Source organism: Protopterus annectens, chromosome 7.part0 (genome assembly GCF_019279795.1).
Source record: "Protopterus annectens isolate FY-2018-M chromosome 7.part0, PAN1.0, whole genome shotgun sequence".
Lineage (NCBI taxonomy): Eukaryota > Metazoa > Chordata > Ceratodontiformes > Protopteridae > Protopterus > Protopterus annectens.
In genome coordinates, this window is record NC_056739.1 from 918,859,775 (window position 1) to 918,876,392 (window position 16,618).

Consider the following 16,618-nt stretch of genomic DNA (forward strand, 5'->3'; position numbering starts at 1 on the left):
ACTATATGTACCTCAGACATGTGAATGTGATCAACAGGGCCAGTCTTAAGTGAAATGGATCCTGTGGGGGACCCCACTACCCCCTAAACAACTCCAATGGCCCTCTTTTTCCCCAGTCCTAGGTCCCCCATATCATACAGATATTTCTTTCCTATTTTCATACTGTCTTACTCTTAAACTTTTTCATTCATCCTTTCAATCAATCCTAACTTACCATTACTGCACTGTACTAGCTTTGGAGGAAGGCAATGAATGAAGACACAGGATTGTAAATGCGTATAAGTGCATTTTAGAGCTTCCCCCAGACCTTTTGATCCAATGATGGTATGAAGAAACATCACAATGAAATTGAAGAAATTCAGTGTCTTTTTTAAGAAAAAAAAAAAGTTTTGTCCAAAGTTTAATGTTCAAATCCAACAAAAAGTATGTGAGAGCAGAAATGCTTGTGAGGATGCACAAGTCATACCAAAGAAGAATATCTGCCTTCTTACACCTCAAAAACAGTTACCTTCTGCGTAAGCCTCTAGTGTTAAACAGGGATGAAAGCATGACAACAAATGGCCAGTGGCCACCATCAAACAGTTCAAGTTGCTGGTGTTAAGACACATATACAGAATACTGCAAACTCCTAATCTAAAATATACCGGCAAAAGACAGCCACCTTCTGTGTACTCCTCTCAGGCTAGACTACGATAAATATGAAAGACCAAATGGCCACAGTAATATATTTCAGTGTGATGTTGTCAGACAAACATATTGGTTCCTATTGATCCATCAAAAACACTTTTCTTGAGTGCTGTATAATCAATGGGAAAACAACAAAACGAGTTTCTCTGACAGTGAAGTTTTTTCTTTCTTGCTGTTGTGCAACCTCATAGCAGGTATACGTTTGTGAGATATTCCTCACATATGGGTTGCAGGGGGGGGGGGGGTTCCTCCTGCAGAAAAAAAAAACTTACCTCTGAGGTGCAGCAAAACTTATTTTGCCCTTTGCATTTCAATTACATAGCACTCAATAAAAGTACTATTGATGGAACAAGTATCAGAATATACACAGCATAGCTCTTTATCACTTTTCCCCAAAGGTAGACATGCTTGATGTTTCAATGCAAGGAAAGTTAAAAAAAAAAAAAAAAAAAAAAGGTCACCACAATAATGCATTCAAATTTATTGCATCTAAACAGTATGCTGCCCCCAAACAAGTTATACAGTGACCTTCTGTGCCAACTGATTGTAAGTAATGTTAAATAAATAAAGAACACACAGACCCCAACTCCCATGTAACGTACACTAAATTTCTGTGCACACCTCTGAGCAGGGATAGTTTTAGATTAGGTGGGGCACAAGACACAGGTTAAAGATGGAGCCCCCTAGGAAGCTTTTGTTAAAATCCCCCTTATAAAGTGCTTGGGTGGGGGTTATTAAGCTCTGGTGGCCTACACAAGCTCTGAGTATCAAAGTTGTCTCTGATGCTTTATGTCTCATTCCATGAAAAACAATTAGTTAGCTGCTAATTTTTTTACTGATAGCAAATAGAGTTACACATATGTCTCCCTTAAATGTGTCTAAAAATAAAAGTGGTGATTGTTTTTTTCACACATGCATGCACATACTGGTACTTCCCCTGGCATATCTATCATAAAATGCACACACACGCATACATTGCATGCTTTCCTACAAGGTATACTGGAAAAAATGCCAATTAACCTATGGCATGCTTTTGAGATGTTTGAGAAACCCAGAGCATCAGAATAAGTCACACACAGACATGAACAACATGCAGACTCCACACAGAATTAACCAAAGCAAGAACTCAACTAGACAACCAAGACCTCTGAGATGGCAACAGTATTTATTGCACCAATGCGCCGAATGGCCAGTTGTTTTCACACACATCCTGCCATGACTCCCTAATACAATATACTGTGTGACACTGCTAATGCCAAGCCAAATCAGTGACTGCTTAACTGTAATCAAACAAATTCACTTTTATTCACAGTGGGGGTCTTTACCTTTCAATTATATCCACTATGACTGCACACTTCAGATGCCTCAGAGAGATTTAAAATCATTTTTCACAGTAAAGGATTCAGACTTAATTCTCACAAAACCATACTAGTTCTGCAAAGCCAGTTTAATGACTGTTTAGCTTGACCAAGATGGCACTGTCAGTCATTTTCATCTGCACAGAGCCCCTGTTTCCAGAATTTATAGTCACTATGTTGACAGAGTACACCTCAGATATCTGACTGAAAAAATAATGGCTGCATCCCAAACTACATCACACAATTATAACACAGCCAGCAAAAAATTAACAGCAAATCCAAGAAACAACAGCCAGAAACCATCAAAAACAGATTTAATCACTCTCCAGCACTTTGGCAAAGCTTTCAAGGAGTACATAAGACAAAAGACAACATATCCATTTAAATATATATAATTATTAATTAATTATCCAATCAACATAAAAAAACAACACAATTAAATCAGCAGCTTCCAATTACACTCTAAATTAAGTCCAGCGGGAGACAAAGTGTCAAATTGTAAAATAAAAATGCTTTCTTTGTATAATAATCTTTTTTGTTGCATACATTTTCAGAACAAAAACCCACAGGAACCCTCTCTAACACGGTAGCATTCAATCCATCAGGATTTGAACTATGAAATTCCATAAAATGTTTTACTACAGGACTATCCTCCTTTATTCTTAATATTTCTTATACGTTCCTGTAGTCTACACTTAAATTTCCTTTTACTTTCACCTATATAAGTGAGACTACAGGGACATTGTACAACTAAATGTCTCTGATGGATAAAAAGGTGGACCATTAATAAAAGAAAAACGTCTAATCACATAAGTACATATATTTTAATCACATAAGTGCATATATTACAATGGCCACAGGGAACTTTTTTTATTCTGAAATGTATACAAAAAGGATTATTATACAAAGAAAGCATTTTTATTTTAACATTTGACACTATCTCCCTCGGGACTTAATTTAGAGTGTAATTGGAAGCTGCTGATTTAATTGGGTTGTTTTTTATGTTGATTGGATAATTGAGTATATTTAAATGGATATACTGTCTTTTGTACTCCTTGAAGGCTTTGTCAAACCACTGGAGAGTCATTAAATCTGTTTTTGACTGTTCCTGGCAGTTGTTTCTTGCATCACACAATTAATCTAGCTCTGCAAAGTCAGACTAATGACTAACTTGAACAAATGAAACAAAGTTCAGCCATTTTCTTTCACAGAGAGCCCTCACTCCCAGCAATGTTAGCGAATCTGTTGACTCACTATACATCAGATGCCCGGTTTTGACAGAAATAATGGTCACAGTAATGTGTTTCATGTTTACTTCACACAAACAGTAGCCATAGCAAAGTTATTCTAAACTGCTTCACACAAGTACATATTACTTCTACAAACAAAGAATGACTACTTCAAACTTGAGCAAAAAGCAGTGTCACTCATTTTCACACACAGTGGTCATACCCAGCTGTTACAGCCATTTTGCTGATTGTGTACAACTTAAGATGCATGGCTATGATACATATCACTATGGTAATGCATTTTAATTTTATTTCCCACAAACAGTATCCTCACTGATGTATTCCACCCTGCTACACACACACGTGTGTGTTCTGCAAAGTCAAATAAAGACTATTTAACTTAACCAAACAACAGTGTTAGTCAGCCTCATCCCAAGACAGACTCAGCACCTAGCAATTACAGCCACTGTATTGACTGTGTACACCTTAGATGTATAAACAGAATAAAAATAATAGCCACATTAATTTATTTCAACTCCTTCTACATACATGTATACACACACACACACTCATGCCTACAGATCTGCCCACCAACTACTGATCAGTTTTGCTCTTATTTCATGATACATGATAAAATAATGTCACACCCTATCTTGTCACCATTGACAAGGGCACTGATTTTTTTCATTTTTTTTTTTTTAAGAAAAATACTAGTAAACCTGAATCTGGGCTGTCCAAGCAGAGACGGACATGTTTTCATGGAATTTGACATTTAGACCATATCATTCATTCACCATAATTTGTACTTTTTCTTATATTTAGCAACACATATATGCTATAAAAATTACAATGGAATCTTGGCAGTGATCAGAAGGCAAAATAAAAAAAATCATACGTATAATACACAGACTGCATCTCATGAAAATGAAATTTCATTTTTTATAAACCATAAATCAGTACCACAGGCCACTGTGAGTAGCAGAAAAAAAGTTCTGCTACATGACTAGTTGCATAGTTATACCTTAAGATGTGCCAGGACTCCAAGTGTTCCTGACTGGCCAGGAAAACATATGTGGCAGAGGTAGAAAAACAACTTACCACTATGTTAAATCCACCCTTAGGGGTATGAAAGCTTAAATCACTGACATGTATTAGAGGGGTATCCAAAAAAAAGAACAGGTGGAACAGATTAAATATCTTGTATTCCTTTCTCTTCAGGTCTGTACATGGAACAGATTAAATATCTTGTATTCCTTTCTCTTCAGGTCTGTACAAAGCTTACAGGGTAAAATTCAGAATGTAACAGCTTAATGAACAGGGTATTCATTACCTTAATTTATAAAGTTTTTGCAATGCATTCTAAATTTCTGGAGTTTTATGGAATGTTCTAACAATATTTTTAGATGTATTCTAAATGTTAGCCGTTTTCTAGAATTCAATGGTAATAGTTTAGAGGTATATGATCTCAGACTAACTATATATAGTAACTGTTGTTTCCTATTTAAATTTGTACTACTAATAATCATTTAACCAAGAAGTCTGTGTTGGAGGTGCTTACTGCTTTAGTTGATTTAAATAAGTTATCAAAAATTATGTTTTAATTTTGGACAGTATGGCATGCCGTCCATAGCTTACTAGACAATCTCTAATGCCAGTCTTGTTTGTTTACTATCTGATAGCTTAGCTTTCAATCATAATTTACTAGGTAACATCATGTCATATTTTCTGGCACTGAAAGAAAGATTAATCCTGCACTAGGTATTTTTTGTAGTCCATCATAAAGAGTGTCTGCATCTTTAATTCACTTAAATACTCTATCCAGCTTGTGATAATTCATATCTGGTTATTCACAGCCCATTTCCCGCTTTTATGTCTGAGAATAAACAAAAATGAAGTGTCCTAGTAGACAGACCTGTGGGACACCACTGATAACCCTAATCAGGACAGAAACCCAACCTTAAAAAACCGCATCCCATTACTGAAACAATGCTATATCCATTGAATTATGCATGGATACTTTTAGTTTGTCAACAATTCCCTTACTTTGAGTAGTGTTAAATGCCTTAATTAGGTCAAGAGAAGCTATATGCACAGTCTATTCTCCATTAAATGCAGCTGTTACTTCTTCAAAGACACCCAAAACATTCAAAGGTGAGTCCTTAACAAACCAATACTGCCTGCCCCATGCCAAATAGATGTTTAGGTTACAAATGAGACTGGAAGAATTGCAACTTCTTACCTTTTTCCCCAAAACAGTTTCCAAAAACAACTTTCCTCAAATGGAAACCAGAAAAGAGCACCAAACAATATGGAGAGTAAGATATCATCACATTAAGATAAACAACGAGGCCACCATACTTAAGTGGAAAAAAGATTCTTCCCTGTTGTGGCAACTCCTAAATTAAGGTCACATTCAAACAAATGCTGTTTCAGCATAACTCTAAATATTTTGAGCAGGATCTTTTCTTAACTGTGAGAGTATGGGTGGATGGGACATAGACACTGTTTTAATCATGTACAGTTGACCACTTTTGTTATAAAAGAAGTGACTTCAATCAATTGTTGAGATATGAGAGAGTTTAAAGAATCTTGATTTCCTGTCTAGGGAGGATTGTATATAAAAAGAGTGGTCAACCTTTGTAAAGCTGCCAGTTTTTCTAATAAGTTTATAGTGTATCCTCCTTCCAAAGTCATACTTTCTAACACCAAGTTTTCTGGGCCTCTATAAGGTGAAGGAAATCTCTACTTTGGGATAAACTTTCTGTACTCTTGTGTTCCTTCAGTGTTGTTACCCTTTTCATCTTTTTCAAAGTGAAGCTTCTGAACCCTGAAAAATACGGGAGACCTAGCAATAATGTCAAAAGAGCTATTCTATGAACAACCGTTTTGCTTCTTTAGCTAAGAAATGCAATGGCAAGATTATCTTTCCGTTAATTAGCTGAGCAGGTTTGGAAACTTGCTCCAACAAATGCAACCTTTCATGGATTACATTTAGACAGCAGATGCCCTTTGTTACTAAACAAGAACTGATCCCAAGAATGCTTGGAATATCAAAATGCAGGCATAAAAACTTAAAGCATGTACTTTACTAACACACTCAATGGAAGCTAGTAAATTAAAATAAAATTATTCTTCCATTTATGCAATGGTTAATATTTTCATGTAAACGTGTATGGCTTACTACTGCTAGCAAATACTAACTCATGAACAAACTAAATGTCTGCCTTCCCTCTGCATATTAAACAATAACTAAGACTCAAAGCACATATATAGCTTGAATTACTTAATGCAATGGTAACGGCCTGTATATTATATATTTTCTTGAGTCTCTCTTAAATTCTGTTTCACTAAGAAACAACTAAAATCTAAGGTTAGCCATTTAGAAGGAATGCCACTATTAGGTTATGGGACACTAACAAGCACACACTAAACTGAAAACCACTAAGAAATACTGAAGAGATTTCCAAAAAGTAACTCTGCAGAGAGTAACCAGTATTTGAACTTAAAAAAAAAAAACGAATAAAAAAATACACTTTGTGTTCTGGTACACAAGAAGCAAGGGAAAAAAAAACAGAAGTCAAAATTATAAAAGGCTCACAACTCAATTAATTCTTAAAATGGGTACAGAGTTAAAATGAGTTAAGAAAATATTATGCATATACTGACCATAAAAAATAAGTATTCTGGGAAGTTATGTCAAAAATGGACATGCTTAGACTAATCCATGTGAAGATGTGCAAATACATTATGCCAGGCGTTACACAATCTAACATCACTCATAAGGATTTAATGACCTGGGAGGTTAATACTGGGTCAGACATTCACTTAGATCATACAGCGACCTCTTTCAGTGTTCACCATCTCACAGGTCCTCATACAAATAACACTACATTTCTTTTCCAAAATGGAGGCAGGAAAAATAAAAATGAAAACACAGACCAATACAGAATGAAAATACACAACACAATAAATGTGAACAGAATACAAACAAGCTAAATGGCTAATTTTGTGCTATTTGATTTTTTTTAAGCAAACAATTATTTTGGTCTCACATCTCTTAGCAATGCAATGTATACTCCCTTTACATAAAAAAACCTCACCATCAAACCTGTACACTGCTTCTGTGTCATTTGAGTAAGGAAATGTATGCTAATTTACACACTAAGTACTTGTGTAAATAAGAAAATCAAACATTGGCAATTTCTAAACATGGCACATTAGCTACAACATCTTGGTTGGGCAAAGAGTTATGTAGTTTTTTCTCTTAAACTGCCAGATTTGATCTGACAGATCAAATATTCAGTCCATGATGGAGTAAATCCCTACATATCTCCTATCCAATCATCCAAGTCTAACATGTTTATGTATCCGATAAGGATACAAAATAAGCATTCTGAGAACAAGATAAACACTTAAGTAATTACAGACTGAAATTCATACTGCCCTACAATAATAATAATCCTTAAACAGTAGCTAAAACATCCAATTTCAATAACATCAGATGGTTTATTCCTCTTTGCAGCAAATTTCTTGCAAACAATCTAGAATCATTTTAGGAAAGCCCAGTACCTGACTGGAAATCATATAGACAAATATACATTCATAACATCTCATATTGAAATCTTGCTCAAAGGCTGTTTGAATTACACAGTAACATCCTAGGGGCTTCTCTTAATAAAATTCTTTGTATATGTTTAACTAAAACCTCCCTTCACTACAGGGAATATATATGAGGCATTTTTTTTTACTTAAAAGTTCCTTATGGGAATTTTTCTCATGGTTGGAAGCTGTCTTGTTGTGAAATGGAAATTAACCCTTTATTCAGCTGTATTTCATGTGAGCAAAGACTCCTGGAATGACTTTTATTCTTGATTATAATAAAGCAAAGAATTTGCCTGTTGAATTAATTTATAGAAGCTGTACATATTATTAAACTGAATAGAAAATGCTTTTCCACAAGATACATGAGCTCAGAAACAAGTTCTGGAAGGCCACCTTTCAGAAGCAAACAAGATTAGAAAACATTAATGCATATAACATTTAACTGTTAGTGCATATTGCAACTACATAACATTATATATTTTCTACAGGGCTATAAAAAGAAAATGAAAAAAAAAAGCCTGTAAGCTACCTGAATTTTTTGTCTCTGAACCAAAATGGGTACAATATTCTAGAATAAAAGTTCCTTTATACAATTCCTAAGTGTTTTGGTATAAAACTGTGGTATAGCTCTTTGCATCATTATAATGTTCAGAAGAACTCGTATACCACAGATTTTCTACTGACAAATATATTCCTAAAAGTAATAAATTATGGTTCACACAAAGTTAAAGGCAAAATTAGACACAGCAGCAGCTGCATAAAACAGAACCAAATCTAAATAAACTCCATGTTAAATCTAAACCATGCTGTGAATGCATATCTAGCTGTATCACTTAATTTTAATTCTTACCTCCTCCTTTTTGTATGGTACAATGAGTCGTTCACCCACAGTCACAGTTTTTCTAGTGGTCAGTGCTTCAAACAGCATTTCCTGTTTCACCTAGTGCAAAGAGGAAAATCTGATTAGTTAACCCATAAAGATAACATAATAAAAAATCTTCAATTTTATCTGAACTCCTCTCATACATTCACACATTTCCAATATGAGTGGACAAAACTGACTGCACTGAAGAATGGAGTTCCCAAACTGCACTCACTGCAAAAAAAAGGCTAAAAAAAACCCCACTTTAATAAAGTAATTCTGCACTGGGGCAAGCCCCCCCCCCCCACCCCCCCACCCCTTGAAGTTATGTATACCAACTTGAAGTGGAAACTCCCCTGAAAAGGGTATCATTGCCAGCAGAACTCACCAACAGCAATTTCCAGTGGAAGAAATCAGATTGTGGATTGAAGCTCTGATACACACGCACATGTGTGTGTGTGTATGTGTATATATATATATATATATATATATATGTATATATACACTTTGGGTGTTTTAGCCTATGCAGCTTTTACAGATCTCCTAAATTCACCATTGGGGAATTGACAGTTACAGTACCAACTGAAACTAAATCTGTCACAGAATCGGAGGAACGGAGCATGAAAATATGACAGAGTGAGGTCCATGTCTGTAAAACAAAAGCAATATTTTATGGCTGATTCTCTCTGTACTCCCATCAACAGTTAAGTTCTTAGTACCTTGATATTTTTTGACCTCCCCCAATCTAGTTCACATATGAAATGAGAAAATGCATTGTAAAAAAACACACTAAGCCCAAACTTCATATTTCCCTTACACCTCCTCTGACTAGAAAATTCCAGAAATACTGTTTTACAAAGTGTCCCCCCAAAAATCTATCATTTTATTAAACCTTTCAAAAACATGAACCCATTATTGCAATCATTTCACCTTTACCAAATTTATTCCCATCAACCTCAAATTCACATTCACCTTTGATACTACCCCATAAGTTGCACATGTAAATAAACCATGGATCTTTTGCAGAGCCACATAAAGTAGATACATGGATTACCAAAATGGGTCACAACATTCTGTAAACAAAAATATGGACCTGGATCCAGCTGAGGAAGGTACTCAAGTGTTAGGTTATAGTTTTCTAGAGGAGTAGTAGCAATTACAATACAACATTTACTGAGAGTTGTACGTTTTATATAGTACTTGTTCCCTTGGATCCTTTAATGATATGTCTAAGTGACAAGTGATACCTGGACAGAAAAGGGCTTATAAAAAATGTAAGTCCATCATTTTGTGAGTACTTCAACAATGTAAACCCTTATAATAATCTAAGGTGGAATCTTTATAAATTTTACACCGTCTTAACTTTTTTCTGTTTCTTTCAGAAAATACTGACATGAGTACCTTTTTCTTACTTTTATTTAGAAAATACTAACGTGTTTGCAATGTTACTGTTAAAAAAGCTTAAAGTGTTCAAAGCAATAGCATAACTCAGCATAAAAGTCAAATGATTTTATTCTTGTAAATGGGAATTATAAAATGATATGGTTAACTGATGTCCAACTCAGTGAAGACCAAAACATCAAGTCCATAAAAGACAGAACTTTTTTTGTAACATGGGATACTTTTACCAAAAAATATTGCACAATAGAGATTGTAATTCTCTCCAAGTGGCCCAGGGAATTACTATTTTAGTTTGAGGGTGCAGGGGAATATCCACCTGTAAGATGGGATTGTAAGGGCAAATTTTCTCATTTAAAAAAAAATGTTCTAATCATGACTACCTTTTCACCATTTAAGGATAGAGTATGCTGAGCTCAGGCATTCGGCCATCTTTGATTCAGGTGTCAAACAGCCATACTAGAATCCTTATTAATGATATAAATGGCCACCACATTTTAACTTACAAGACTCGTTTACTTTTTCTTTAGACATATTTCAAGCACACAGTTAGGGCATAACACTACACGATCCTTAAATGTTTTGCATATTTGAATCATGCGCTTTAGGAGCCAGTGTTTCTCATGCATTTGTTCTTGGACCATTTGTCTTCAGGTGTGAGCACAAAGTTCTTGTTACTACATATCATCTGAGACAGAAAAAAGATCATTAATACCACACAACATGCAAAAGTTACAATCAAATGTTTTCACTTTTCTCATTCTGTAAAGCATATAAAAGAAAAATACAAGCCAACTGTAGAAAGATATTGTAAGTGTATTCTGGCCACTGTCAGCATCACTGTGGGACATGATTTTTTTTTTAAACATTAAACTAACTCACTTTTCTGTAGCCCAACTAAACCCAATACACCAACCACCTACAAAGTACTCTCCAACCTTAACTGTCCTGTATGTGGCCCTTTTAAGATTACATGCTCCTTTTTATAGAACAGACACGTTTATGGGACCAACTCATAGCTAAGTAAGAATCATTTGTAGGGAGGACAACAATTCTTTAAACAGCCTAACTTTGGACACACAGGCATTCCTACAAGGCTAGAATGAATGCTATGTTTGCTTTAGTGCATGAACATATCTGCTGCATGCTACCTCCAGTCCTCTAACCACCTGTAGTCAGACCTATCCCTCCTAGATGTTTGTTTGTGTCTTTCGGCTTTTCCCAGTTAGGGGTCACCACAGCGGAACTACGGTCCGCTAATGATTGGCAGTAGATTTTTACATACAGAGTTGCCAGCCCTGACGCATAGCCTTCAACGAAAGTACGCCCAGTCACGCATATCCCTCCTAGATGTCTGTCTTGCAAAAGGATGAGATACTATCTGCTCTTCCCCCACCTCCACCTGAAGGTCAAGCCAACTTCAGTCACTCATTCCCATCTCCCTAGATCATTCAGCACCCAGGCTGTCAACCAAACCTGGCTCATCTTGGTCACACACACAGGTTTATCCCATTGTGTCACAATCCTGGCACCTGCATAAGCAAAACTGTGTTGCATAATTACAATCACTAAATGTTTCTGTATCTGTCCTCTGAAAGGGATGTGTCCCAGAAAAAGCACCTCTTATCAAAATGGAAATAAGTAAACAAAAGTGTTATACTGCAGATCATCACAAGAGCAGAGAACTTTATATTCAAAAGGAATGTGAATATTTGATGGTAATAGGGTAATAAGAGTTGACTTTTTAGTTGTAGAGGCTGCAGTTAAAAAGGAATATTTAGTAGGCATATAAAATAAAGAATAAGAGAAGGTCAGGAAAGACTAGGGAATGTGAATGTAAAATCAATATACAAAGGGAGGACATTTGTATGATTCCCAAGAACAGAAGAGAGTCGATTAACTGAACACAGCCTTCCAAAAATTTTGGGTAGGAAAAATCAAAGTATGAATATGTAAACGTTATACATATTCACGTGTGTGGGTTTTCTGAGCCTGTAGCTCACTTGTGTGTGAAAATTTTCTTTACTGTCCACTGGAATTACTGAATGGTTGGAAAGTGTATTCCCTGTCTGCAAAAAAAAACAATTTTAGAAGTTTTTTTATCCAGTTCAATTATATGTTTGATTATCCGAACAGTTTGATTATCTGAACTACCCTAGGTCCCGATTAGTTCTGATAATCGACTCTCTACTATATGCAACAAAATCTAAAACTTAAGGATTTTTGCATGGAAGTGTTTGCATATGCCTTTTTATACCCCAAGCAGATGTCAGAGAATTTCTCCACAGGTAGGCAGTAACTGTTGAAGGTATAGGTTCATAGGTAGGTACTAGGCTATCTGCCCGAGGGCATTTATAAGCCTAGCCAGAGTGTGTCGGCTTTCGCAGCCCCATTGATTAATTAACTGAGCCTCTGTCAAGCAGAGCCAATGAAGTGATCCCAGGGGTGTATTTTCTGTTACCCATCCACTCGTCAAGGGTTCTCTTGAAGAGTGTTAGTGAGGGGCCCTGCCTGATTGGAATTTTGTTCCAAAGTATGGGGAGTCACTGTGACAGGAATCTATCCCTCCAGCATGGTCTATTTATTGTTGTGGCGATGTTTAGCTCACTAGAGCGCGTGGCTCGCAGTGACTTGGATTTCTTTAGGTGGAGCATGTCCATCAATTCTGAGTTGGACATGGCTCTTTGTAAGTCAGGCAGAGATCAACTCTGGATAAGCGATATGCCACTGAGTATAGCCGGAGTTTTTTTTCAGACGGGCTGCATAGGACATATGTTTGAGGCCAGTAATCCTCTTTGTGAGGTACTTTTGTGGTCTTTCCAGCTGTTGGAAGTGTCTTGTGAGGTACATCCCAAATGGGGCATTGTACTGTATGATGGGTCTAATGAGTGACGAGTAGAGGGGCACTATAACCTCTATTTCTAGATGCGAACCCTTTAGTAATTAGATGGGCCACATAGAAGGATTTCCTAACTACTTTGGCAATATAATTGCCAAAGGAGAGATTACTATCTACCTGGGTGCCCAGATCTCTTATTACCTCTTCTGTACTAAGGGGGCTGCCACCTATGTGGTAATTCAGGATGACTATGCATTTTTTGGCATTTAGCTTGAGGCCATGACTTTGACACCAGGTGTCTGACTCAGTAAGGCCCTTTTGGAGGATGTCTGTGTCAGCTGGAGAGTCAATTATGGCTCCCAGTCATCGGCGAACTTGGTTAGCCATAGCCCTCCTGATGGGAAAGAGAGGGGTACGCGGGAACATGTTTTTTGGGAATATAATTAGTTGGTAAAGCTTTTACATTTCCTACAGGGAACTTTGTCTGGAATGTTGGGGGAGCAAATTATTGTAACTAAGGATATTATTCATTTGAGCAGAGATATACAACTGAATTGCCTAGACATAGTAAGGCCATACACATTTTAATGCTGTTGGCTGCCAATACAATTACTACAAAATAGAAATCTGAAACTAAGCCAACCATAACAGAAGTACTGAATGCTGTAAAGGAGATAAAAGAATTGGGACTGGTATCTTTGGAAAAAGGAAGGAGTAAACAATATACAAATAAATGGAATCTGTGAGCACAATAAATGAAGAAAAATGTTCAAGAGGGAGTTAAAAAACTTCAAGGAAGACTTGACCTAAGTAATATTAAATGTAATAATAATAATTGTGAAGAAATAAACCATACAAAGACTTTTGGTTCAGGCAGCAATGCTGTAGACTGCTTTATACATTGTCTACTTACTCATTCATTACTTTTCTTAGTATTGCATTTAAAATATTGCAATAGCTTTTTTTTTTTTTTTTTTTTTTTTTTTTTTAAGTAAGACTATTACTACACAAAGTTTTATCTAATTGTCTGCATTGAATGACTCGCAAGCACCATAAAAAAGTTAACATTATATCTATTCCACCTCTGCTGCCCCCACAAACTGAGCATTGACATCTATACTCTTTCTTCTATTGATGAGACCTTAGATAAAAAATATCTCAGTGTTGGAGATTCAAATAATGAGCCAGTTTATGATGGAAGATATTTCCAGAACTGACTCTAAAGTGAAGGATTTGGAAGAAATTCTGAGAACGTTCTGATCAATTTGCAAATATATCTAAGATCCACCATTAGGCAAAAGATGGAGCTTAAGGAATCCTGACTTGGAAGACTGCAGCAAGAAGAAAAACCTGCATTTCTCAGGTATTAAAGTCAGTGGAGTCAACCAACTGCAAGGATTTTATGCAGCTTTGCCTTTCTGAATATACTGGGATACCAGCACTGCAGTTATACACCTGAAGACCCATCGTGTCTTCCTCCTACCTATGCTGAGAGCTGCTAGAAGTTGACCTGTGATAGTCCACTTTGCTACTTTCTTGCACAAGAAATTAATTTTGTCCCAGTTGTGGTCACCATGGAGAATGATCACCTACGAAAACCAGTAAGCATTTGTGCAAAATTACTATGTGCAAAATGGATCCAAAAATAGGCTGGTGAAGGTACTTACCACAAATTTATTTAAGCTTGTTTAATGCACAATATAGCGTTTTGTCTTTGTGCAACAGACTTCATCAGAATCTAGAATAAACACATCAAATGCTGCTTTTAAATGATTCACAACACAAAATACCTGTAATCATGTCTTAAAGGTATAACACTCAAATAAAACTTTCCAAAGGTATTTTATATGTATATATATATATATATATATATATATATATATATATGTATATATATATTTATTAAAAATCAATGATACTAAATATAAACATACAAAATTCAGGTTAGTTTAAATAAGCAACCTATCATATGTTTATTTTAAAATACAACATAAAAATGATCTGATGTTGTCAATCTTCATTTTATCCTTGACAGATGGATTTGGTTCTGATTCCGGAACCGACTCAACTGTTACTACAGCTCACGCCAGCCAAAAACTCTCAAGCTTCACCCCTACCCAGAATCCTTTGCTCTCAATTACCTCAGATCTCGTTTTGCCACTTTTTTGAAATGGCAGCTAATACTCTCGAGTGCTAGTGGGTTTAGGTAAACTTTTTGTCCTTTTTCGTACAGTTTCTGTCTCGTTTCCATTTTCATTTTTCTTGTTACACTTGGTGTAATTCTCCAAGTATCATCATTGATACTTTTCCCCTTTACACTTTTGTGTATTCCCCACTATCACTGTTGATAGCTTCCCCCCCTCTCACTCGTGTTCTTTTTCTGTCGTCCCTGCACACGCTTGTGAATTTCTACAACTATCATCGTTGATAGTCCCCTTTCCCCTTTTATCTTAAAATATAAAACTATAAGTAAAAACATTGTCTCTTCTGATCTCGCTTTCCCCTTGTTTGTGGTGAGACTTCCTTGACAAATTTTATTTAGCTGTTTTCCCTACTTGACATGGCTGAGAAGGGTAAGGGCCCCTCTGGCTTCAAAAAATGCCAGAATTGTGGCCATAAAATTCCCTTGTCAGACTTTCACTTATTATGTGTGTATTGTCTTGGTCCTCATCATTTACAGGAAGTTTGCAGTATTTGTCACACCTTTAGCCACCTGGTTCTAGTAGAAAGGCATAATAAGTTTATTTTAAAAGGACTTCTCCCGTCAGCTTTTGGGGAAGCCTTATCTGCTGGACATAAAGCTACAACAGATATTTCATCTCTTTCTTCCTCTTCCTGTACAGAAAAATCAAAGAAAAGAAGTCTCTCGGTTCCAAACTCCCCATTGGTTCTGAAAGCAGAAAAACTGAAGACCTCAGCTCCTAAATTTCCCATGGAACCAAAGGCCTCTCCTGTTGACACTCTGGTGCTGAAGTGTATTCCGGCATTGATTGCAATTTTGAGTCAATCAACATCGAAGGCCTCGACAAAACAATTGACTACTGCTTCACCTGATAAGACCACTTTGCCTAGAACTACCTACTCTCCATCTATTGATCCCTTTGCTGGAGAGTTTCATAGTTTCATAGTTTCATAGTATAGTACTAGGCTATCTGCCCTGGGGCATTTGTAAGCCTAGTCATAGTGATGTGGCTTATGCCACCCCATGAAATGGTACAAAAAATGTACAGAATAAATTTAGAATACTGTGCCTCTGTCTAGTAGTGACACAATGAAGGTCCCCTTATATAATAGAATTAGTTTACTGTGCCCCTGTCTAGCAGTGACACAGATGTGACCCCTGGGGTAAATTTCTGATCTCCCATCCACTCATCAAGATTTCTCTTGAAGAGAGTCAGTGAGGGGCTCTGCCTAATACAAACTGGGATCTTGTTCCAAAGCATGGGAAGCCTCTGGGTTATGAATCTATCCCTCCAGCATGTCCTATTCATACTTGTGCCGAGGTTTAAGTCTTTAGCTCTCGTGGTCCTGATGGACTCGGATTTTTTGAGGTGGAGCATGTCCATCAGATCCTGATTGGACATGGCCTTGTACGTCAGGCAGAGATCACCTCTGAGCAGGCGGTATGCTACTGAATAGAGCT

At 36.5% G+C, this 16,618-nt stretch overlaps 1 protein-coding gene across 4 annotated transcripts in view; it reads right to left on the reverse strand.

Moving 5' to 3' along the window:
• The window catches only part of MYO9A (myosin IXA), a 2,281,069-nt gene that overhangs the window by 1,398,595 nt on the left and 865,856 nt on the right, over nt 1–16,618 (reverse strand). For all 4 annotated transcript variants that reach the window (XM_044077496.1, XM_044077494.1, XM_044077495.1 and 1 more), the window contains exon 8: nt 8,727–8,816. In XM_044077496.1, coding sequence (XP_043933431.1) covers nt 8,727–8,816 — 90 coding nt within the window. The remainder of the gene's footprint in view (nt 1–8,726; nt 8,817–16,618) is intronic.